The following is a 25,705-nucleotide window of genomic DNA, read 5'->3' as shown; positions in this document are numbered from 1 at the left end:
TACATTTACATGCACCCTCATAATGCGATTCTTATTGAATTTTGGCTATAATTCAGTCTAAATAATGCTATTAAGCTCATAATCGCAATAAGCATAATCAAAGTAAGATTTGTGGTGTACTCTGGTTTAAATTGCAATATGAAGGCATGTGAACACCTTTATCGCATTTATACCGCTCTGACCAAGTTGCGTATGCTCATATAGACATGACAGTCTGAAGTTTTATTGTCAACATAACTCGCTATGAGTAGTCTCTGCTCCTTACCATCACACAGAAACAATGCGAGGGCGATGACTGCGTACACCAACGTTGCAGCTGTATTTCACGCCGGCGAATAACCATAAAACACTTCCACTTAACAACATTTTGCAGTCGACGCAAATATACTCAAACCATAGCAAGTAACACACACCTACTGTATCTGAGATCATCTTTTGTGCTGTGTATTATAGCAATATATCTTATTATAATAAGACTAATAAAACATTAATGTAAACGGAGGTATTCTCATGTCATGTAAACATGTTAGTGCGATTAAGTCTTTACTCTGATTACTCAATACTTACTGATGGACACAAAACCACTGAGAAATCAAAATATCTTCTTTGTGTTCCACATAAGAAAGAGTCATAAAACGATTTTTATCAACATACTATTACTGGTAATGGTTATTAGCTGAGGGTCAGGGGTTTGATCCCCAGGGTACAAACACAGTGATAAAATACGAAACTTTAGATAAAAGCATCTGCCAAATTGATACAGTAATACAGTGTTAATAAAACCATACAGCACACACAAACATATTTCTGTCTCTCTTTTTATTTTTTTAAAACATATTTTATAGCGTACATTCTCATATTGCCTTGAACAGCGGACGATCCCTTTGATTTTGTCTTAGAATTCAGACAAAATGATCAATCGTTGACATTTTTTCAGGCTGCTTCTTGAAACAGGCTTGCCTGTGGCGCCTAAAGATGCTGCATACGCATTCAGCTCACTAGGTTTTAAACAGAGCAATTGTCTTGGTTTGTCTGTCCGCGTGTGGCACTGCAAGTATGTTTGTACATGAACGCCTGTCACTATCAATACAACGCGCTTGTCGTACTCGCGTTAGCTCTCGTGCCTGGAAAGTCTCCTGTATCACGCCAGTTTTAGGAGCTGGAAGTTTACCTTGTGTGAGAATTGGGGCACATTTGCACTTCTTTTCATGTGTAACGCCTGTGTGCACAGCCTGTCGTCCCGACCATCCCTTTAACCAAACATGAAAGAGTAATACTTCTCCTCTAGGATTTCTACACAAGTAGAGACAGACAGATCGAGAGGCTTAAGACAGGCCTGGCTGCTTTACGCATCCTCAGCGTCTCCAGACTCGCGCTTCTCATCGGCATTCCCAGCGTGCACCGTGCTAAGAAATAATACAAATAGTCCAGTATCGCCCACATCTCTCCTTCCTGACACCTCACGTTGTTTACTTCCTTGATATACCGACGGTCTCATGTTCATAAATACAAAAAGAATCCTTCTTTTCTCACCGTGCAAGCTGGCTGGAAGTGGTTGTAGGGTATGGATGTCTCATAAGCAGAGAAAAGCGAGAGGAAAATATGAAGCCACGTCCTCCGAGTTGTGATTGTGTGTTTGTTTTTCTGGCCCTGACCTTGAGATCATTAAGTTGATATGCGTTTTATCTAGGCCATGTTTTCAACAGCAATGCAGTCCGCTCGACGTAACAAACAATTTAAAATGCATAATGCCCTCATCAAGAGAGTGCTGAATTTTTTAGCGTGCCGCTGCTATTCGGGCCGAGGGAAGTCATTTACTGGTAGTTGTTTGAGCTGTAAATGAAAGCTAATGATATCGTACATATGTATGTGCATTGTGTTTGCGTTTGAAGTGTTTCTCCTCAGGAGAATTAGCTCTAATTATAACCCTGGATAACAGTGGGCCGGGAGCTGTAGAGAGGGCAGAAGTGTGGGTTGGTATAAATATTACTGTTTCTGAACTCTGGCCATGCATGGTGAGGAAAGAGATTTTTAATGCCTTCTGACGCCTTCATGCGAAGATGAACTTGGAATTCGTGAAGTTTAATTTAAGAATATTCTTCTTGCCATTTCTTATGAAGACGATTTGTGGAACTACCATGATAATATTTTGAGTGATTACCATATTCATGCTCCATGGGAATAAAAATTGATCTTTTAAAATACCACGGTATTGCCATGGTACTTGTAAGAATCATAAGATCTATAGAGAGAACTAGCATTATGTTAGCATAGAGTGCACTCTGAGTCATAATAATTTCAAAAGTTATTTTGAATTAGTCTTGTTCTTTATATAAAAAATAAACACGTTTTTATTATTTCCAATTGTACTATGGTGAAAGTGAAAACCTATTGGGTGTATTTGTTACTGTTTGTATTATCACAGTTTAAAGTCACCATGAAATCAAAGAGGAACATTCTTAGTGTTTACACAGTGTTTCAGTGATTATTATTAATTTTTTATTTGTGCACACCGTGATTAATCTTTAATCAAAAACATGAAGCTCCTCTCCGCCTCGAAACAATTCTCTTCAGCACATGACGTCACCAACAGAAAAGGGGAAAGACCTCCCCTCCGGGCCCACTGTCAGTCACTGAACAAATAAACCAATCAAAGAGGGAAGGGAAGAATAAGCCCCGCCCTACTTTTTTTCTATTTTCAGAAGCTGTTTCACTTGGATATACGTCACGATAGAGAAAAGAAATCAATCGCAACTTCCATTTTATGGTGACTTTTAAGGGGTCATTTGACTCGGCTTAAACAAATATTTGAATTTGTTTTAGATGTAATGCAATGTGTATACACGATTTAGGGTTCAAAGACGCTGTATTTTTCACATACCGTGCATGTTGCATCTCCTCTCTGAAACGCGCTGATTTTTTACTAGGCTCATCGCTCTGAAAAGATGGGTAGTTAGTGGTCGAATACTGCAAGCGTGTGACGGATATGTAACGCCTCTTACCATATTTGGAACATCAGGTTACAAAGCAATTGTACTGACAGGTACGCCCACCTTACTTGAGTATAAATTTGGGCGGTCTTAGTCAAATCATACCAAGAACTGACGTAGATTTGTGGGGGTGTGGTTACACGAGGCGTTTCGGGCATTTTCTCAACCTTCTGAAGATTATGTTTAGAACAATGTGGGGGATCGTACAGTTTGGGGCACCATTGACTACCATAATAGATCAAATAAAATTTTCAAGGGTGCCCTACAACTATTTGGCTACATTCTTCTAAATATCTTTCTATGTGTCAAGCAGAACAAAAATGAGTACAGGTTTGGGAAAACTTGAGTAAATGATGGTAGAATTGTTATGGCTGAACTATCCCTTTAATAACAAATATTCCGTTTAAACTATTTTTACTTAAGTAAATTATATATGATCCTGTAATTGGTAATAGGACCATATACATGTGTAATCTTTAAGTGTTTGCAAAGCTGATTTTTCGTGGCTGTGTTGTTATCTAATGCCTATGCACTTTCTTGCAAAAATAGGACAGACCGGGGTTTAAAAAAAAATCGAAGGGTGGGACTTATTTAAGCAGCAACATTATTTGCAATACAGAACAGCCTAGAAGATTTCTTAGTTAAAATCTTGAAATAGCAAAAATAGCACGGAACGGAATAAAAATGATGTTGCTATGCAACTAACATAATGTTTCAATAAGGTGTTATTAATAAAAGTAGCACAATAAGTAATGTGAAATACAGTTAGGCGAAGGGGTCACATTGTGCTTTATTATGAATAAACCATTAGCATCTAGAAACCGAATCTACGCATTTTATAAATAGCAAACACCAGCTCCTCTGCTCATTGTTGTCTGAGAAAAACAGTTAAGTGTTTGTGTCAATAGACTTATATCCAGCCCTCTTTGAGAGAAACAGCTTTTATTGAACCTAATGTTTTACATGAGGAGGAGTGGTGCTGTTGTTGGCGAGAGGTTTGGTGGCTCACTGTTTAGGATTAATAACCCTGTTTTAGCCGGAAGAGCCATTGATCCATCATCTTCAGCAGGAAAAACTTATTTCATTTCAACTGCGCCACCCTTTAGCAGATAAATAATCGCGAGTGCGTGTGGCTGAGAATGTGTGTACCTGCGATACAGATTTTTTTCATACACTCCGTCATCAGTTCATCTTCAGAATGTGTGCATGTGCGCGTAAGAGCGGGCACACGAATGTCTGTGGTCTTGATGTATGACGGCAGTTGCGCAGTACACAAACAGATGAGATATATACTACTAATAAGCAGTCACTCAAGAGAAGTCTGATGAGTAATGATGAGAAGTTGTGCTGGGTGGGGCGCTCTGATCTATGTGATTGTCGAGTCTGATTTCCAGCTCCACTCCGCCAAAACACAGACACTCCATCAAGGAGACAGAGAAGATCACGGCCTATTCCAGCACCCCACCGCAAGAAGTTACAAATCTTCTGATTTTGTCTTTTCTTTCACATTTTTCTTGTTTTAATCTCACTTGAGGAAGTGCTTGAGGAAATGATTCTGAGTGTTTGGCCAATCTGTGGAATGGCTGATGAGCGACTGTTCATACTGGAAATTGTACGCTAAGTGTCTGGGAATCTAAGGCATTTGTTTTCAATTCTACTTCGTCGGATCTCAGACAAAGACCTCCAGCCTTGGTTGTGGGTTCAGCGCGGGTTGAACTAACAGACGTTAATCAGGTCTTTGTCATCAACAAAAGAATGAAGAGAATTCTGGGTAAATACTCATAGACTCTTCCCTTTGTGCCAATTAGACACACATTCAAAAACAATCATTGTTATGTTTTCCTTTGAAGCAGGTGGTTAAGGCTTTCGTGTTGCCCAGAACCTGCGTTTTTTTGTTTTATGCAAATGAGTCGTGAGACAAGAATACAATCACTGCATCATCCTGCAATGATTACATCACTTCCTTTTTCTATCTGCTCACACACTGAACATATCAAACACGCTCACCTCATTTACACTCAAAATCACATCTTAGGAAAATGAACCATGTTGTTATCGTTATAAAAAACATATTATTTTTTTATTTTAAAATTAGGAAAAACAAGTCCCTGAAGTCAAACAACAATGCACACTGTAACGTTTGAGACTGTTTTTAAAATCTTATGTCTAATAAAAAAATATATAAGATTATAAATAATAGTTATTGTATTGTCGCTGTCCTTCGAAACTCTGTATCTCCATATTTTCTAAAAAAATAATGCCATAAATTATTATTATTAGTCACTGTTCATGTTTGTCACTGGATTTTATAAAAAATCTAACCAGTAAAATACACACAATGTTCTTCCATTTTCTAAAAAAAACTTACATTTGGACATCTAAGGTGTCAGAAAGACAACAACAATGTATTACATGACAATTTTGATATTTTGATATAAATACTATATTTTTGAATACATCTCTAAATACATACATAAATAATATAGAGATAGTAGGTTACAGTAACCTTTAACTCATTAAACAGAAAAGAAAATGAATGAAATACTGTTAAATCATTTTTTAGTACTAGTAAAAGACACACAGAGCTACACACTCTCACTCTCTCTTTCTCTCTGTCACACACACACACTCTTACCAGTTTAACCAAGCTTATAGAAGGAAAGAAAATCTAGTCCAATCCAAGTCTAATCCAAGACCCCAGTCCCATTATCATAGGAGTGAAAGATCATTAAAGGTGAGGGGAGATTGCGTTGTGTTGGAGCTGATAATGGTCTCAGTCTCTGTCTGTCCGTCTCAATGTTCTGTCCAGACTGTCACCTCTCTCCAACGCAGCTCTGACCCCAGCAGACCTCTCTTAAATGAGCCTGCATAATATTTCCACAGAGCTCTAATGATTGCTTTTCTTTCTTTGCCGTTTGCCCGTTCTCTCACAGTTTCAAATGGAGGATACGGTCACGTGGAAGAGGGGGAAGATGAAGGGTCGGCCGCTAATCCGCACAGACAGGAGAGCCTGAAGCTCCACCAGAGGTAACATGGATTTTTCTTACACCATCAAAATTGACAAACACGTCTTTTATTCATTGTAGGGGATGACCAGTTGACTAGTCCATCTTTCCTGCCAATAGTCAGCGTGTTGGGTCGGGGTGGAATAGTCACGGATCACACGGTGACAGCGGGAGGAAAATTCCTTTTGTAACAGTGCTTTTGTATAATCAATTATTCTGCGCCAATGCATTTATAAAAGCACAAAAGTGAAAGAAAAACATGATGTGTGAAAAAAGTGTTTTTAGAAGCGAACCAGGCTGGTGCTGCAGAAATGTGAGATGCTCTGACATCATGGTTCTCATGGAAGCCAAAAGTCGTACTGCCCAGAAATGAATCAAGTGTCACCCAGATGTTGACAGAAACTATGAGCGAGTGAGACATAAGCGTCACACTGACCGTTTGTTGAACTGTTTATGAAAGTTTGAGCATCATGAATGTCAAGATCTCAACATCATGAGCTCAACTGTGTTGACATTCTTTTGGCCCACATACTAAGTCAATAAAGTGCGGGACTTAAATTGAAAAGAGTTTAGAGCTGGTATAAGACTGATCTCTCTTCAGCTGGTCTAGCTCATAAAACCAGTCTCACCTGACTTGGAGTGCCCAGCAGAAAAAATAAAAAACTAGAAGACGTTATAGATCATTAGAAGTTAGGTTAACAATCTGCATATTCAGTGATTCAGTTGTGTTTAAGGAACCGTTCACTCAAAAGTGCTAATTCAATCTTCATTTACTCACCCCCAAGTTGTTGCAAATCTGTATAAATGTCATTGTTCTGATGAACACAGAGATCGATATTTGGAAGGATGTTATTGGCCACCACTTACTACCACAGTAGGAAAAATTACTTTATTAATTTTTTTAGCTCTCTTGAACACAACATAAGATATTTTGAAGAATGCAGAAAAGCAAACAGTTATGGGACACTATTGACTGCCATTGTCATTTTTCCTACTATGGTAGTCAATGGTGATCACAAACATTTTTCTTGGTGTTCATCAGAACAAAGACATTTACACAGATGTGGAACGACTCGAGGGAGGAATTCATTTTTAGATGGAGTATCCATTTAAGAGAATAGAAAAATGCATGTATGTTTTGTGTATCCAGTGTGCATTCAGGTCTTGGTTCAGCTGACGTGTCTGTAAGTGATGGAGGTCAGAAGGGTCGTATGGAGCATGTGAAGTCTTCTAAGAGCATGGATCTGGGTAAGACAGCCGGTCATGTTTTCCAACATCACTCACATTAAATGCTGGAAAAGAAAGCAAAGCACACGCAAAACTGATGCTGTGTGCTAGTAGATTTGTGTCTGTAGTGTTCTGTGTGTTTAGCGGTAACACGCATGATTCAGCACGCTGAGCTGTGGCTCTCATGGGAACAATGCAAATTCAAATCCAACTTGTGACTTTCTAGTCATAATACTGCTTATATTTTCTTGATCATTTCTAGTCATATCTGTACGGTCTAATCCGAATGCGAAAATGCTCAATTATGAAATGAAGGGAATGGTTTTTAACATGACTTTTTAAATATTAAATATTTAAATTGAAAGAGACTTCAGTCAAAATGAAACTGGGGCAAAGAATCAGCGCTCCCTAACCAACAGGAACCTTTTTCATAAGGTTCGCCCCGTGAGAGGCTTGCAACAACATCATAAATAAACAATGGCACTGAAAATGAAAACGGCTATTTTCATCAATTTTGGTCCGCAGATAGGAAACGAAAACAAAGCTTTTGTTTCTTTTCAGGAAGCAGAGCACTTCATTTGAATGGCAAATTTGAGCTTTTTACTGTATTCCAAACATATTGTAACAGTGCCATAAAAACAAATTCAAAGATATGTCATAAAGAGAATGGGAAGGCATCCGCTTTGATCTTTCCCATATGAAATGTAGACTGACTGGTGTAAGTGCATGCTGGGGGACAAATCAATGCCGCTCTCCACCGTAACGCAATTAATCCATGTTACACGTTCCAACATTACCTTGAAAATCTAATCAGCAACCCCCTATCTCTGATACAACGGCCGCAGTCACGCACCGAATCTGTGTCACATAATGGCGTTTAAAAATACTCTTGTGAAAGTATTGGAGAGCTCAATATTATACAGGTCGGGAGGGGGCCGCACTCGGGTGACCGTGGCGACTGTAGCTATGGTGGGCGGCACAATGGCCAGTCTGAGCGAGCCCCACGGTCCAATTCAACCCTGCATAAACCTCAATGTAATTTGGTTCCAAGTGCTGGATATGAAATTGGATCGTCTTTGATATGAGCACTAGGATATTAATAATACATAACCAATAAAGAGAGCCCTCTTTAGTTCATGAATAATAGAAAGTTTGAATAGTTTTTTAATTGACATTTTTGTTGGGCGCGCTCACATTCACCTGGGCGTGGGCACATTAAAGGGGGGAAAATGTGGAGTTGTGCCCCCGGCGTTCTCTGGGGGTGCCCTCGGAGGCCTGAATAGCTGTGAGGATAGAAACCTGTAGGGTGGATTTAGGTTCAGAGCTGTAATAATGGCTTTGTTTTGTGTATCGGGCGGATTGCTTTAGTGTCCCTTTGTAACCCGGAGCCGTTGGCAGGCTGGAAGTACAGCAGTGGTTTTGAAAATGTTCATGAGATTTAGATTAATCATTTCAATTAATATTGTCCTTTTAAGAGGCCTAAACTTTCTTCAGGATGTAAGACCTGTGTTGGAATCGTTGTTTAGCAGTTATATGTAATTTCCATGATATTGTCAATCTACACGATTAATCAGATTTGAATCAGATTATTTTAATTAAGAATAATCTTGACAATAATGTGTTAATGGCAAGCACAAAACATCATCATTATTAGAAATTGTTTATTTTTGGGGTGTGTGGATGATAATCACTGTCAAAGTACAGTGGCGCTGTAAATAACAGGTCAACAGTTTTCGGAAATTACAGCAAATTCTAGTAAAAGGTGACACTCAAGATGATAAAATATAACACGTTTTAATTTATATTTTATATGTAACGTAGTTCCCATAGTTCCCTTTGTTTTATTTCATAATTTTGATGAGTTTATTATTATTTTAAAATATGAAAAAATATGAACACATAAGTGAGTAAGTGTCCAAACACTTTCGATGGGTAGAGTAAATTGTGTGGAGAATTTGAGGTAAGAAGTGGATTGTCTTATAAAACTAAATCTAAATACAATCCAAATCTAATCATGACTATTAATCGTCAAGTCAATGAATCGTGATCGTTTCCCACAGGATTATTCTATTATATGTATAAGAAAAATTGTAATGTCTGGAGACGTTGAGGTAGAAACCAGAACATATAAGTTACACTTATAATTGTTTTAAAAAATTGCATGAAAAACATTACAAATTAAGTTGTGAACAATGGACTAAAATCCAGACTTGAAAAATATGTAAAATTCAGACAGTGATTCATGATCAATGAGTGAGTGAACGTGGAAGAGAGAGAGAGGTTTAGTCCACATGGATGATATATACGGGTGCTCTCTCCTGTATATCCTTGTCTTATAAAATTAAATGATCCAAAAATTGGCTTCGGTTTTGGTCTTGCCTTTACTGTTCCTGTAAGAAAAAATGGACGTCAAAGGTGGCACTACTTCTTTAATGCAACCCAAACCTTCAGGAAACCTCTAGACGGGGGTCCCGGCAGTGCTCCACGGAGGAGTTTAAAGAAGTCTGATGCAGTGTGTCTTTTTAGCGCCAGCCGCAGGGGAGAGCGATGACAGACTTCTCCCACCTCTCCTCCCTCAGGATGGAGACAAGAAAGAGAAGTAATGAGAAGAAGAGAGGAGATTATAGAGGTGCTGGAGGTGCAGATGAGAATAGAGAGAGAGGGTCTTCTGGATGACTGCCTCTGAGGAACGGACGGATCACTGAAACAGAAATGAGATGGACGCATTTGCACGTCATTTTCTAGACGGCTCTAAAAATTGAATGCCCACCATGAGAATTGAACAGTGCAGCACATTTCCACACATTAGCTAAGGATGACCCTATTAGTTCGCCTATTTTCCGTTACACAACGAGCGAGGAATATTTCACTCCCTTAAAACGTCGCATGCAGCAGAATTTCAATTACACTTCATTAGTTTGCCGTACTTGGTTCTCGTGAAGTAATGTTTCTGTGGCGGCAGTCGACTACGCCAACAATTGATTGGTTTTCATTACCGTGATGGTGTAAAAGTGTGTTTCTACGTTTCAAAAAAGCACACGTTTCATTTCAAATGGCGAGCATTTTAGTTAGGTTCTATATGAGATAATAAAGAAACACAAGGGATGCAGAGTGATGTTTTTTCGATCTCTCTGAACTTGTTTAATGAACCCATCTCAACTTGTTCTTGAAATTGACGCACATGCTGGAGAAGATCACTTCCACGACATCTCATCTATCTAAAAACTCATCCTGAACAGTCAGTTATGAATTTAAGGCTTCATGAAGTGTGGTGTGCTGTGATTTGTGGAGTATATATTTTTATGATAAAGCACTTAATTAACTTTGGTTTCAAAAGCGTCATTAACTAGCTGGCGGCATTTGCAGTGACTCGTTGCTTAATAGGACTGGGTAAAAAGCATCTATTTTCTGATTAATCGCAATCGTTATATGAACGCTCCGATATCGATTATAGAATACCAAGCTACAACTTCTGTTGTGCGTGCATAAGAAACATAATCTTGCTTGCAAGGAGCTTAAATAGGACTGTGGATGCAGACAGATGAACAACAGCAGTCATGTGAAGCTATTGTTACTTCAAACAAAAATGGTACATTTGTTGCAGAATTTTTTTATTTCTTTGATAGAGCAGCCACGTTGAGGTGTGTTGCATTTACCCCGATTATTTTTCTTTTTTTAAATAATTATTTTGCCTTTAATTGGATAGGTCAGTGAAATAACAGGAGACCAGAAAATAGGGGTTAAGAAAGATGGTGTGGAATCAGGACATGACCCGGGTCAGATTCAAACCCGGGTCCTTGTTTGTGGCTCTTAAAGGTTTCATGAACTGGCCTTGTTTATTGTTGTATACTGTTGTATGAGGTCTAGTTAGGATGTTTGCGTGATTTTTATATTCAAAAACATCAAATTCAAGAAGTAATTGGCTATTTTCTACACTTTTTTGAGGCCAGCTCTGCAAACCCTCGGTTTTAATGGTGTGTCGCATTGAAGACTTTATAAGTAAACACCCATTGCTTTGATTTGAAAGAAGTTTGTGTAGTTGGAGCCTTCTGGGAATTTGCTTAGAGACGTAATGTAAGGGAACACATTAGCACCATTAACAGATTTCGCAGGGCACTAGTATTATCTGGAGACCTACTGTGATTTATAAATGACCTCCCCACATCAGTATTTCATGCGACGCATTCGCAAGGGATGATTTAACTCAAATTTTCTGACTTATTTCCCGGTTTTGATGTGTGGCAAGGAGTTGTGTATAGTTTGTATGGCCTATAGTTGTATGGTGTTTAATGATATATGACCGTACCTGTCAACATTTGAGACCAGTGATTATCAAAAGATCCGGGATACTCTATGGAGAATTTATGGATATCGCCCACTCGAAATAATACCCAAAAATGTTTTACTAACATAAGATTTCTGCGCCATTCCTATCATATCCAATATTGGAGGCACTGCCTTTTAAATTTCCACAAATCCAGTGTTGATCTCTGCCTTGTTCACAAAGGAATCCTCGGAGAAATGAAACAAGCTCCATGTTTTTCACATATGAGCTGGAACGTCTTTAAAAATAAACATTAAACCCGCATGAATTGAATATATTGGAAGGTTATGCAGCGACTGTATACTTCCACAACCAGGGGTCGCACAATATTTAGCTATCTTTTACGGCATCTATGTTTATTGCTTGCTCGCTCTATCTGGTTCCGCGCGAACCAGTGGGCGGGGATAGAGAAGTAGTCGTTGATATTTTTCTATGGAGGCGGTGTTCAACCTATCAATTTCGTCATAGATAGGTGCATTTCAAGAACATGGTGTTCATTGGGCCTGGTGTCAATAACAGATGTTATCTCAGTAACAACGCCGTTTTCAGTTCTGACACTTACATGATGTTCGCATGAATACGATTGCCTCTTATAAAACAAAAGCTCGGGTTAAAATTGTGATTTAAATTAATGCCCCCTTTGAGCCAAAACTTTATTCAAGTGCTTAATTATTTACAACATAATAATTTGTGTCAATTTAACACACTATCACAGCTCACTGTGATTATCAATGACAGTGTGTTTTATGACAGCCCTGTTTTGAACTCTTGCAAACAAATAATTGTGTAATGAAACTGCCGTGTTCGTATGAATACTGAACTGACAACTAAAATATTTTAAAAAGAATCAAAATCGAATCGCATTGAGAGCTTGTGAATTAAAGTCGCATCAAACAGCTAAGTCATTGCCTCTACCGAACCCAACTGCTTAATTGCAAATATATTTGATCATTTACTAGACGAAAACACAGAGAAATAAATAACTGGCTCTGAATCACTTCTGCATCGAGTAAACTGTGTAAAATAACTGCTAGCGTAATTGCATTTCTCACATAAAGCTAATACCAGCCCTTCCGCGCGCCGCTACGATGCTCTTCAAGATGAATGCTCGCACTCACACTCTTTTATTCCTGGCTTCTTTTGATCAGAAACTGTCCCAAATGCTCGTCTTTCATCTTCGCGTGGAGGTCCAAGGCCAAAGTGTGTTATTCTCCTGAGCTTTTGTTCTCACCAGCGGGGCAGGAATACATCGGCTCGATGAGTGCACGTTCTTACCGAGAAGTGTTGTTCATTGACCTATTTTGTATTGTTTTTCTTTTCTCCGTGGAATCAGAATTAGATTTGTAATGCAGGAAAACACCATTATCCAGATTCTGTTTAAGTAAAGCAGGAAATAACCGTATGTGAGGGACGGACCTAGTGCAGCGTACGTAAGGTTTTTGATGTGTGGATGAGAATGAAATGGAGATTGTTTTAGTCGTTTTGCTATACTTTGGATTGATTGAAGGCCTGTTAATCTGACTCAGAGGAAGACTTGGTGATAGTTCACCCCAAAATAATTTTTTTATGACTATCTTTCTTTTGCATAACGCAAAAGTTGGTAACCGAACAGCACTGGCCCTAATTGACTTCTATTAACAACATTCTTCAAAATATCTTCTTTTGTGTCTTGCCAAGAAAGTCTTACAGGTTTGAAATGATGATAGGGGGAGTAAATGATGACAGTTTTTTTATTTTGGGGTGAACTATCACTTTAAGTAATATGGGACATAATGTTGGATTCTGTTAGCTGATTGGCTCAAGCTCCTGTGCGCATCTTTGTATTCAGTACAAAGGCTAAGCTAATTGTTCCGCACAATAACGCATTGTTTCACACAACCGTACATACTTCCTCTCACAGCAGGAAGCACTGGTGCCAGTCAACATCATCAAGTTATTTTTGCTGTTGCGTCAATAAGCTTTCACACATTCGACAAAGACAATGATGATAATTACTCCTTTCTCTATTCAGACTCAATTGCCACAGTTTGCTTTTGTTGTTCTCGTACAGTACGTCCAAATCACAATCGTAATTCGTTTTTCAATATACGTTGCACAGAAAACCCAACGTGTCTCTGATCTCTAATGAGATGAACCATATTAAATATTTACATTGCGTTTAGCCCCATGTCTGTTAGTTTGTGTATTTACGGGATCCTTTTTTAAAGCCGACTTTTAATAGCAAGCGCATTCTGTCATCACATGACGGATCGTGGCCCGCCGAGAGCAGCGTACGGCCCTCTATCTCTCGTCTTCTGGGAAAAATCGATCTCATGAAAAATGAATAGGATTATTTAAAAGAGATTGCGATGTAATGAAAACCTATTACTGGGCGCTAGTGTAAAGCTAGCGCGCCTGCATGTGCCTCTCTCCCCTCAAATCCTTTTTCTCTGGATTACAAGCCCCACCCGCTATCGCATGCCTCAATTTAACATCATATCATATTTGTCACAGGGCCCGTACTTCTATAGCCCATTTTCTTTATATTTACTGTAAATCTTTGGCAATTTCCTGCTCGTGTATTTTTATTTAGACTTGTACACAATTCAATTCTGAGGTAGCAGGGTTGGAATAGAAAGTAGTCAAATAACGCCCTACAACTCTACCAGAATGTCTTTTTCTCTTTCTTTGGATAGTTTTTATAGGGGCGTTGAGTCTTTGATTTATTTCAGTCTCACACGTGTTCTGGATATGAGGTGTTTTATGTTTGCACGTAGTTGGCTGTGTTATGATGTGTGCTGCTCTACACTGGCTGAACGGCCTTCCAGACTGATGGTTGAACTAGTGTCCAGATATCTGTCTTGGCCTTTAACTGGACTTGTGGTTAGAACACGAGAGCAAGAGTTATTTGCAACAGCACATACTCTCTCTTTATCTCTCGTTCTCTTCCCTGTGGTAATGCTTGAAATGAATAGCACAGTCTGTGGTTGTGTGGTTTTACTTTGTTTACAAGTGTGTGGAAAAATCTGTGCCTTCTTCATTCATTCTACCTCTAGGTATATAACAGAATGCATGTTGCTCACACGTTTGTGCAGATTTGCATAGACATGTCCTTTATTGCAGCATCGTATCAGCAGACTAATATGAGTAGGAATAGGTATTGTAATGAACTTAAATGATTTTAGCAAATGGGTGCAATATAACAAAGAGTGAAAAATTTAAGGGGGTCTGAATACTTTCCGTACGCACTGTAAATACTGTAATTCACTTACATTTTAAAACACAGAGTTTCAGTCTTTTTGTTGGAGTGCAACCCTACATCCCAATTTGTTAACTGTCCATCTTGCTTAGTACGTCCCAAATTATAGTATGTTGGAATGAGTATTCTCAAAGTAACCGGATGGTTTGCTTCTTCCAGTGAACACTCAAACGGCTTATATTACCCACAACTCATCACAAGTGGGCGGAGTTTATTGACGCTACTCTGCATTCGTAAAATGAGTGATGTTTCACGGAAATATTAAATGTAATCATACATTTACAAACGAAAAATGTATGAATACAAGCTTGCATAGAAAGAAGTAGTTTAATGTTTGTGACTGTTAATGAGATCACTGTGTTGTCAGGGCAACAGTGTTCAATTACGTTTTGCGTTAGTATACCTACGTCTGAAATCGCCTACTTCCATACTATGAAGTAGGCAAAAATCTGTCATGAATAGTATGTCCAAAACCTCAGTACGCAACAAAAAAACAGTAGGCGAGAAATATCTGGATGGTGTCCAGCGTCCGCCAAGATTTGTGAGTAGTTTGCATTGGACGGACCCTCTATCCCATGATGCCATGGGAAGTAAATCAAATAAAAATAGTGGAAAACTTTAAAGCGTCCGTTTTCAATCGTAAATGCCGATAAATACATTTCTTGTGACTAAATTATGTTTTACCTACGCCTACGTACAGTTAGTAACTTAATACGTCACAGCTCAAAACTCATAATGGTCACATAAAAATAAAACATGGCGGATGCAGTATGTCCAAAATGTATTCATACTACCAATGGTCGTAAGGTAGATACTTATTCAAATTCAGTACATATTGTCATGATTTAAGTATGCCGCTTAGGACTCAGCGTGTGCATACTGTTTTAAAGCTTGCTAAAAAGTATATACTTTTCATAACAAAAATACTACATACTTGCACCTATTAGGTAATGTCACTGCTTGTTTTAAAAAAGTGGGCGGTTACACTGAAGTCGTAAAGGGGACACACACAAACCCAACCTTTTTAGTAAGAGAAAGAGAAACAAATGATCATTTTTTTATGATTTTGGGCAAAAAAAAGTGATTTTATAACAACACCCCAGGGAATATGATAATACAAGGCCATGACCCCTTATACTGTTAACTGAGATTAATGGTAAACTTAATTTTTGAGTTTTTTTACAATTGAATTAAAACCATAGACTATATAAAATATAGGCGGCGTATCCCTGACGTCATGCGTAGGTTTGTGAAAATGTAAAAATGAAGCCTAAAGTAGGCGGAGGCGCTCGTCGCCATCTTGGAATCATGTGTCGCCATCTTGCCATCGAGTCATCGTAAATTAATTGTAATTAAATTGCAATCAAGTCACTTCTGTGTTGGCTTCACGAAAGAGACCGAAAGGTCGCCCCTTGTTTAAAACAGACTGGCCTGCAAAAGTCATTTGTTTATTCATATGCTGTGTTTACTACAAACAAAATATGTTTTAAATTGAACACATTTTGGTGAATAATGACTTTGCAGACGCTCACTGTTTTATTGTATCAGCAGAGGAATGCAGATGTTTAAGATCCATTACAGAAATGTAACATCATGAAAATCATTCAGGTTCAGTGTTTTTGAAACAAATGGAATGGTTCTCTATTCCCAACTCTCATTAGCACCGGCAATTACAGTCATTAAAATGAAACCTGAGTGAGGGAGACTTACTTAATAATGGAGACTTGCCATCTCTCTCTCTCTCTCTCTCCATCTCTCTCTCTCCCTCTCTCTCTCTCTCTCTCTCTCTCTCTCTCTCTCTCTCTCCATCTCTCTCTCTCTCTCTCTCTCTCCATCTCTCTCTCTCTCTCTCTCTCCATCTCTCTCCCTCTCTCTCTCTCTCTCTCTCTCTCTCCATCTCTCTCTCTCCATCTCTCTCTCTCTCTCTCTCTCTCTCCATCTCTCTCTCTCCATCTCTCTCTCTCTCTCTCTCTCCATCTCTCTCTCTCTCTCTCTCTCTCTCTCTCTCTCTCTCTCTCTCTCTCTCTCTGTCTCTCTCTTTGGTAGATAAAAGTAACATGAATGCTTTGTCAAGACAAAAGTCAGGTAATAAACACACTCTCGGTTGCTTTAGATGAGAGCGGACGCACACGTTGTGCCCACAGCTGTGTCCAGTCTGACTGCAGTGACCTGCTGATGGACTTGTTCCGTCGTGGCTTGTGTTTGATGGATTGGCCCCTGAGGGCCGAAGGTAGACCACTATAGAGAGCATGCCAGACCGTGTGGGTCTAAGGGGAGAGAAAAAATGTGCAAGGGAGGGACACCAAAGGGTTTCAAACAAAACATCTTGATTCTTTTCCCGTTCCATGTGTACCGCCTGAAGCTACGTTTGGATGCTGGTAAAACATCATAAACACATCCTGTCCTTAAAAGCAAATCTATAGAAGTCTATGTCCAGAGGGCATCATTGAAATAGTACAACTTCATGTAAAGGAGTGAAATATGTGATTTAGCCTATGGCCTCCGCCTCAGTCTAGTATCTGTAATGGATTTCAGGTAGTTCGGTGGCTTGCTACCCTGCAAACAGTTTTTGGCCTTTTCATAAAAACAGTTTTAGTGTTTTTGTTTAATCAAAAGGTCCACAGTTCAATGCGTCAGCGGATGGCCCGGCCATGGCACAGAATCTAATGAGCTGCCTTTCTTCACTATTATTTTTTTGGCTCTACATGTGTGACATGACCAGAATGTTTTATTTCCAGTTTTTTGCTATTAATTTTTTTCGCTGGAAATAAACAAACCTTAAATAAAATAAATAAACAAAACCATTTAAAACAAATGAAGATACTTAAAACCTGTTCAGCCCATAGATGTTAACAGTAAAGATGAGAAAATAAAGAAAAAAACTCAATCAAATAAAATTAAGTAAATCCAGTCTGAAAAATACTTAAGACCTGTTCACCCCATATACAAAACTATAAAGATGAACAAAAAAAAAATACATAAAAAAAAAAATTAGTAAGCAAAAATACAGTAAAATAAAAAACAATAAGCACAAAAAATACTTAATACCTGTTCCCCCTTTAGACAAAACAATAAAGCTGAAATAAACAAAAGTAAATAAAGTATTAAAAGTTAAACAAAATTAAAGGGAGTGTTACTATGTGAACATGGGCAACCATAAATCTGACTGGACACCCATGACTTGTGGTGTTCCACAGGGCTCAATTCTTGCTCCGCTCCTCTTCAATTTGTATATGCTCCCACTTGGCCAAATAATGAAAAAGTACCAAATTGCCTACCACAGCTATGCAGATGACACTCAGATCTATCTATCCCTCTCACCCAATGACTACAGGCCTATTGACTCTCTTTGCCAATGCATTGATGAAATTAACAGCTGGGTGTGTCAAAACTTCCTTCAGTTAAATAAAAACAAAACTGAAGTCATTGTTTTTGGTAACAAGGATGAAACTAACAAGGTAAACACATACCTTGACTTAAGAGGTCTAAAGACACAAAGTAAGGTAAAAAATCTTGGTGTCATTTTAGAGTCTGACCTTAGTTTCAGCAGTCATGTCAAAGCAATAAGCAGATCAGCCTACTACCATCTCAGAAACATAGCCAGAATCAGATGTTTTGTCTCAAGCCAAGATTTAGAGAAACTAGTCCATGCTTTCATCACCAGCAGGGTGGATTACTGTAATGGACTCCTTACAGGTCTTCCCAAAAAGACCATCAGACAGCTGCAGCTCATACATAACGCTGCTGCCAGGATTCTGACCAGAACCAAAAAATCTGAGCATATCACTCCAATCCTCAAGTCCTTACACTGGTTACCAGTTACTTTTAGAATCAACTTCAAAGTATTATTAATTGTCTATAAATCACTTAATGGTCTAGGACCTAAATACAGCTCAGATATGCTCATTGAATATAAACCAAACAGACTTCTCAGATCATCAGGATCAAGTCAGTTAGAGATAACAAGGGTTCATTCAAAACAGGGCGAGTCAGCGTTTAGTCATTACGCCCGTACCTGGAATCTGCTTCCAGAAGACATCATATGTTCACCAACAGTAGCATTAAAAACACACTTGTTTAGCTGTGCATTCACAACCTGAGCACTGTGCTGGTTTACATCAACTGCACTTTTATTTCTAATTCATTTGTATTTTGCTCTTATTCTTATTATAGACACACTCCCATTTTTAATCAATTTTATTGCTGTTTTATTGTTGCTTAAAATCTAAAGTATTTGTGATCTTAAATCATTTGCATTTTAAAGATACATTTTCTTTCTTTCTGTCAATCATTTTATGTAAAGCACTTTGAATTGCCCTTGTGTATGAAATGTGCTATATAAATAAACTTGCCTTGCCTTGCCTTAAAGTACTTAAGACATTTTCAGCCTAGAAATGCCAAAGAGTCAACATCACTACTGTAACAACAGAGGAACAATTTTGTTCACTTTCATCCGGATCACCAAACAAAAAATACATTTTAACAGCATGTCAGGCTAGAATGCTTTCAAATGCCCATTTAGCCACGTGATAAGTGTACTTTACATGTGTGGCCCACGAGTTGATAGAACATGTTTCCACCAGATGCCGTGCCTGTCTTCTCCCTTCACCCTTCAGTTCTTCTCTCCACACCGTCCCACTCACCCTCTGTAGTCTGGCGTTCACCTGTGGGTTAACAGCTCATACAGTAAAATGATTGAAATGAAGTCTGGTCTGAAGTCTTCCCCTCTCATCTGTCTTTCTCACTCTGTCCTCCTTCAGAAGGATGCAGGTCTTTCCTTTAGTGTATTTTAAGCAGAGCATCACTTTCAGATGGGTCTCCAACAGAGACCACATGTGACCTCCGACCTCTGAAGGTCCCGTATCCTGTGTTCAGATTCAAAGTTGCATGTGGCACAGTTCAGCATGTTACTGTATCTCCAACTTCTGCCCATAAAGCATTCTGTTTTCTTGAAAGCTTGGAAGAAGGCTGACTGGCTCTTTTAAAGAAATGTATGAAAATGTCTTCAGAATTCATAGTTTTTCAATGTTCGTCAGATACAGCAACCAACAATCTTTACAGGTTCCTTTGTTCTCGTGGGGTTACTCGTGTTCTTCATCGTCTGTACACATGTCTGTGGTTTCCCCCCCGCAGTAAAATCCAGACATTGAGTATCGGCTCATTTTTGGCATGTACTGTACATTTTCCTGTAGTTGAGAGCATAGTAAAAAAGGGGTTGGTAATACGTTTAATAAACCAATCCATTTTGTGGATGTTTTACTGATGCCCAGACTAATGTTTATTGACAAGATGGGAAGGCTTTGCTGACTAGGTGGGTTTGGTAAAGCTTGGCTCTGGGAAAAGGCCCCATGCGTCTTTATGAGCTTTGACATATTTAATTAGCAGGATGGTCTTAAGAGCCCTTGCTCCGGGCTTTTAATCTCCCTAAAACCTTCTCGCTACTGGATTTCTGTTCTGCCGCCTGCTTTCTCTCTCCCCATCACTCCTCGTATTCCTTCACGTTTCTTTGCCTCAGCCTTTCTTGGCAGGCCTGGTTCCACCCACACGTGATTCCTAGCCTCGGAATCCAATTCCCATCAAAATTGTGTTACACCTCCGGCTGCGAGAGCTCCCATAACTCTCTCTGGCCGAGCAGCTCAAGGCAATAATCTGCATCCAGCCACCAGATGCGGGAAACAGTCCAACGCAATAAGGAGAACATTTTCTCTTCACGAGTTTTGATTCCCTGTGCTTTTTCAATGCCAACATTCTACAACTTATAGGATGGTAGCCAATATTATCCCATTTTCCTTGCTGTAGTTCTGATGTGCCACATCCCGCAATAACTCATCTTGAACCCGCTACGTTTCAGTGGATCTTAGACGGGTTGATGCAGTCTTGATGTTTTTCTGTTTGTTAAGTGTGTGTTTGGTCCGCTGTGTTAGCTCTAAAAAAAATCTAAAATATTGACATCAGACGTGTTTTAGTTACCAGGGGTGTGGTGGTCCAAAAAGATATCTTATGTGTTGCAAGGTTATAATTATTGTTAAGAAAACTATATAATATATAACTTAATATAATATAAAACTAAATGGACATTAGAAATGTTGCCTTTGCAACAAACTTAAATAAGTTTAGGTTTAGACACTAAAATTATAAGATTAGATGTTTTATAATTTAAATTAAATGAAAATGAGAAAAATTGCCTCGGAATTAAACCAAGTTTAAGTTTAGAGACAATTTTATTTATTGAAACTAGTTTAAAAAACTGTGGAAAAACTATATTAAATGTTTAGTGTTATTTTGTCATTTTACTATATATATATATATATATATATGAAGAGTTTGGTTCCAAAATAAATTCGATTTTTTTATATAATTTTTTTTTTTTGGGCGGTTCTTAAAAATCATGTTTTTTTAATGTTATCATCTTTTAACTGTGATTTATGGTGTTAGATAGCTGCATTTTATTATCTGTGAGATATTATGGCTTACATCAAAACAAACCAACTGCAGCTTGATTCATATTAATTAAAATGCACAATAAAAAAATATTTTTTTTTAAATCTCATTTTGGAACCAAAAATGTAAAATAAACAATTAAAATGAATAATAAAATGAAAAAAGAACATACAAAAAGTAACTAAAAAATAATAATAATTCAAAATATATAAAAAAAATACTATAGAACTGAAAACAAAACTATAACCTTGTGGAGAATGCAATCCCACAACTCATCCCCTTGAGCTCAGTGAAAAAAGATGATGGCAAGTGTTACCTATAATCAATATTTTTGTGGTCATGGATAGTGTTTCTTTATCCCTGTAAGGTTGTTTGTGTCTGTCTTTGGACACTGGAAAAAAGTCAAATAAATATCAAATGTATTCAAAATCAGTGTTGAAAAGGTGAGTCCTCACCTTACCCCAATTCACAAAGATGGGCTTGTAATGATGATTTTTAATTGAAATCAGGTATGATTTCACAGGAAATGTCAGTTAGATGTCGTTTGACTTAAAGCAAAGTATGGAAAGTATCCTGCAATTGTATGTTTCAAACGGAGGCAGTGTTTTTGTGACAACGTTTCATGGACAAACTACTGGAATCAAATCGAACATCTCTTGTGCCATTTTGTAAGGCGTTTTGTTTCTTGTGGCATGTGAAGCTGCTGCCAATAGACAGCGTTCCCAATCCGTCATGGTTCGTTTTACATATACAAACCCATAAACATAGACACAGCAGTCCATTTTTTCGACAGGTGTGTATTTAGACATTTCCCGAGATGGCAGCTCTCTTTTCTCGCTCACTTCATCACAGGCTCTCTCTCTCTTCGTCTTGGTCTGAGTGTATGAGGGTAGTCGAATCCACTTCCTCTGAGTGCCCACTTCGTTCTTTCTCCTTCTTCCTCCTTAATTGCAGTGAAGTGCAGATGAAAGAGTGGAGAGAAGAAGCATGAGATTTCTTTCTTTTTAAAGCCTCGGCTCTTGAGCTGCGTATTCGAGCTTTGCTTTCTATTAGCGGACTCTGAGTAGATGAGCAGCACAGAGAGACTGTGGGGTAAGAGCAAAGCACTCTGGGAAACTTTTTCCTTCTCTGGCCTAAATACATAGACCGCATCTCCCTGCGCTCCCCGATACCACAGCCCCTTCACTCCAGAACAACACTAGAAACTTTCCTTCTCAAGTCATGGAAAACACCTCCGTTGCCAAAACCAGGGAAGACTCTCAAAGAAAAAACGTATGTTGGATATTGTATTCTCTTTCTTAGTATTTTACAATTTCTTCACTTCTCATCTGTCCGGCTTGCTTACTTTTTTTGGTTACGAGACATTTTAATGGCATCAGACGTGACTGACAAAAAGCCGTGATGCGTCATGGAGCAGCAAATATGAGTCGTTCCGCTCAACACAAAGTTTTTTAGAGGACTGTTTGTATCCAAACAGTTTTGGCACACTATTGACTTCCATAATAGGGAAAAAACGACTAGTTAGTGGTGCACCAGAACTGTTTAGTTTCCACATTCTTTAAAATATCTTCTTTTGTGTTCAACAGTACAACGAACTTTATACAGTTTCAGAACAAATTGTGGGCAAACGGTGACAGAAGTTAAATTTTTGCGTGAGCTATCCCTTTTAATGTGATAGTTCACACAAAAATGAACATTGTGTAATTATTTAGTTACACTTTTGTCATTTCAAACCTTTATGGATTTCTTTCTTTTGCAGAACACAAAAGAAGTTATTTTGAAGAAAGTCGGTAACTAAACAGCACTGGACCCCATTCACAGCTGTTGTATAGACACAATACCTATGCAAGGCAATGAGGTCCAGTTAACAACATTTTTCAAAATATCTTCTTTTGTGTCCTGCAGAGAAATAAATTCATACAGGTTTTAGTGAGTAAATGATGACAGGATTTTTATTTTCGCGTGAACTATCACTTTAAGTCTTGCTTTAGGTCTTTATAATATTCGTTTGACATTTTCATGCAGTTGATGTTCTGTTGGTGGTATCCAAAATATCTTTAGTGTGCATTAGAAGACAAATAAAAGGTAAAAATTGTATATATTATATTCATTTAATATATTATTACTTTTGCCATGATATTTTATATATATTCAATTTTTTTTAAATGCACTTTTATCAAATAAATCATTAAGAATTCCGCATTTCTTCTCTCTTCTTATGAAATGAAGAGGTGTGAATTGTCTTCTCGGCTCAGGACCAGGCATTTTTATTACCCAGCCGTGTGTTTCAGCGTAATATCCAATACCTGCTCGAGGCGAGACTAAACAGAATATTTTCGCCTGTGATTTCGTCTCATCATCCATCTCTGTCTGAAACGCTTATGGCTAAACTACTTAGAAACCCCACTCATCCGGACCCTCACTGAGACGTGGAAGGTCACCACCTGACTCCTACCTCTGTAAACCAAAGGCATCGATTATGCATCTACAGTTGCATCTTATTGGACTACAGCGTTTTGTTTCTCGGTCGATGATACATTTGTTACACACGGTTGCCCTTGTCTACTGATCATCTTCAGAATAACAGTCCCACGGTGTGTCAAACAGCAGTAGACAATAAGGCTCAAGCGACCATGATACAGTAGAAATTAAAAGCAGATGTTGGAGAAGTGCACGCTTTCCGAATGTGCGTTGTCTGTTTGCTAATGAGCTACATACACAGAAACTGTTGTCTCACTCAAACAACAAATCACTCCAGACCTCCCGCTTTTAACATCGATTTAATACGTCATATGAGCAAATATGGGTTGCATCTGTTTGCCTTGCTTTTGGGAAAACCCAAACATTTATGTTTTTGTAAATTGACAAAAGTGTGAATACAATTAGTTGAATCATTTCTGTCTCCAATGTGTTGGTCTGTTGTTCAATACTTACGTGAAGATTCACATCAATGTACTAGCCAGCATTTTAGAGGTCTGTCGTGAATCATTTAACAATAAAAAAACTTGTTGTGTTCCATCATTCATCTCAGAGCGAAGTAAAAATTGCTGACAAGAGCCGGGCGGGAGCTCACAGATGCGTTTCCTCGCTTTAGTTTTTTTTTTCCCACAGATTCAGGCTGAAGAAAAGCGCTGAGGTTTTCGCTGTGATGCCAAGAGCACAAACAGAATCAGACTATAATATTTAGTGGAAATAAATGGGCTTGTTGCAGGCTGTGTGCACATGTGTGTCATTATTTGTGTTGTAGTTGGATGAGTACATTTCACATTTCTTGTTGTCTATACTGTATGATGCGGTTTATGTTTGTTTTTTCAAAGAGACATTAATATGTAAGTGCTGTTTCTGGGGGGTTCTGTTGTGTAGAAGTGTAAAGGAGATGGATTGCAAAGGCATGAGTGCTGAACAAGCTCTGTTAAAACGGCGGGTGTGTTTGTGTCTCTTCACCTCCAGCACCCTCAGATTGATCAGAGACTTGAGTCAGGAGTTTTACACACAAACACACACACACACACACACACACACACACAGGTGTGTAGATTGAGAGACATATAAATGCTTACTGTCTAAAACAGAAATCTCTCTCTGTCCTTGGCTCTCATTCAGTGGTTTCCCTTCCCTCCATAAATCACTTACTCAGGAACTGGGATCCTTCCCAGAACCTCTTCTTTAACAAATATCAGCCTTTTACATATTTTAGTTTCTCTCTAACAGGCATCTTTTTCCAGAGCAGAGCTTATGCTGAGAGTGTGTGTGTGTGTGTGGATCAATTGTGTCTTGTCTCTCTTTTACTAGTAATTGCATACAAGTGTTCACATGAAAACGTATCATGTAGAATAGCCAGCGGTGTCACAGGTGCATGGAGACCAAGGTTATTTTAGTTTACTAAAATAAAAACTTTGAAACCTTTCCTGTTCATTGAAATCAAATATTGACCTAAAATGTATTGGAAACTTAACTGAAGGAACAGTTTGAATGTTGCCTCAAAAATAAACTGAAGTGTATAGCAGTAAAATTATAATAATACACACGAAATAAAAAAATAATTAATCTTGTGTAGAAAAAAATAAACCAATAAATTATAAAATGACAAAAGCATATACCCAAACTGCTAAAACTTTAACTAAAGTTAACACGATAATAAACTTTAATCAGAGTTTTTAAATCCATGTGAGACCAAAGACATTAAGAATGCACACAATTTGATTCGGCCAAACTGTGTGACCATACAACTGTAGATTGTAGTACGATTATAGAGTCGCAATACCACAAACATAAAATTGAAAAATCGGTCTTGCAATGTGCAGTTAAATTGTACAAATGTTTGTTCAGAAAGTTGACTGCGACATGCCCTGAATTGGCCCCGAAATCTGGCTTAAAACACTGTAGAAATTGAATGAAGTTCTCAGACACTCTTTAATGCTAAATTCTAAATTAAATACAGAATAATTCTCATTAAAGCTACAAAACACATGGATTTACT

At 38.3% G+C, this 25,705-nt stretch overlaps 1 protein-coding gene across 4 annotated transcripts in view; it reads left to right on the top strand.

The window, feature by feature from the left end:
- Nucleotides 1–25,705, top strand: part of pard3bb (par-3 family cell polarity regulator beta b) — a 303,484-nt gene that overhangs the window by 149,072 nt on the left and 128,707 nt on the right. For all 4 annotated transcript variants that reach the window (XM_056755104.1, XM_056755105.1, XM_056755103.1 and 1 more), the window contains 2 exons: nucleotides 5,924–6,017; nucleotides 7,146–7,243. In XM_056755104.1, the coding sequence (XP_056611082.1) occupies nucleotides 5,924–6,017; nucleotides 7,146–7,243 (192 nt within the window). The remainder of the gene's footprint in view (nucleotides 1–5,923; nucleotides 6,018–7,145; nucleotides 7,244–25,705) is intronic.

Source organism: Triplophysa dalaica, chromosome 8 (assembly GCF_015846415.1).
Source record: "Triplophysa dalaica isolate WHDGS20190420 chromosome 8, ASM1584641v1, whole genome shotgun sequence".
Classification (NCBI taxonomy): domain Eukaryota; kingdom Metazoa; phylum Chordata; class Actinopteri; order Cypriniformes; family Nemacheilidae; genus Triplophysa; species Triplophysa dalaica.
Note: the sequence above shows the minus strand (reverse complement) of the source record. Positions and strands in the feature narration are given on the sequence as shown.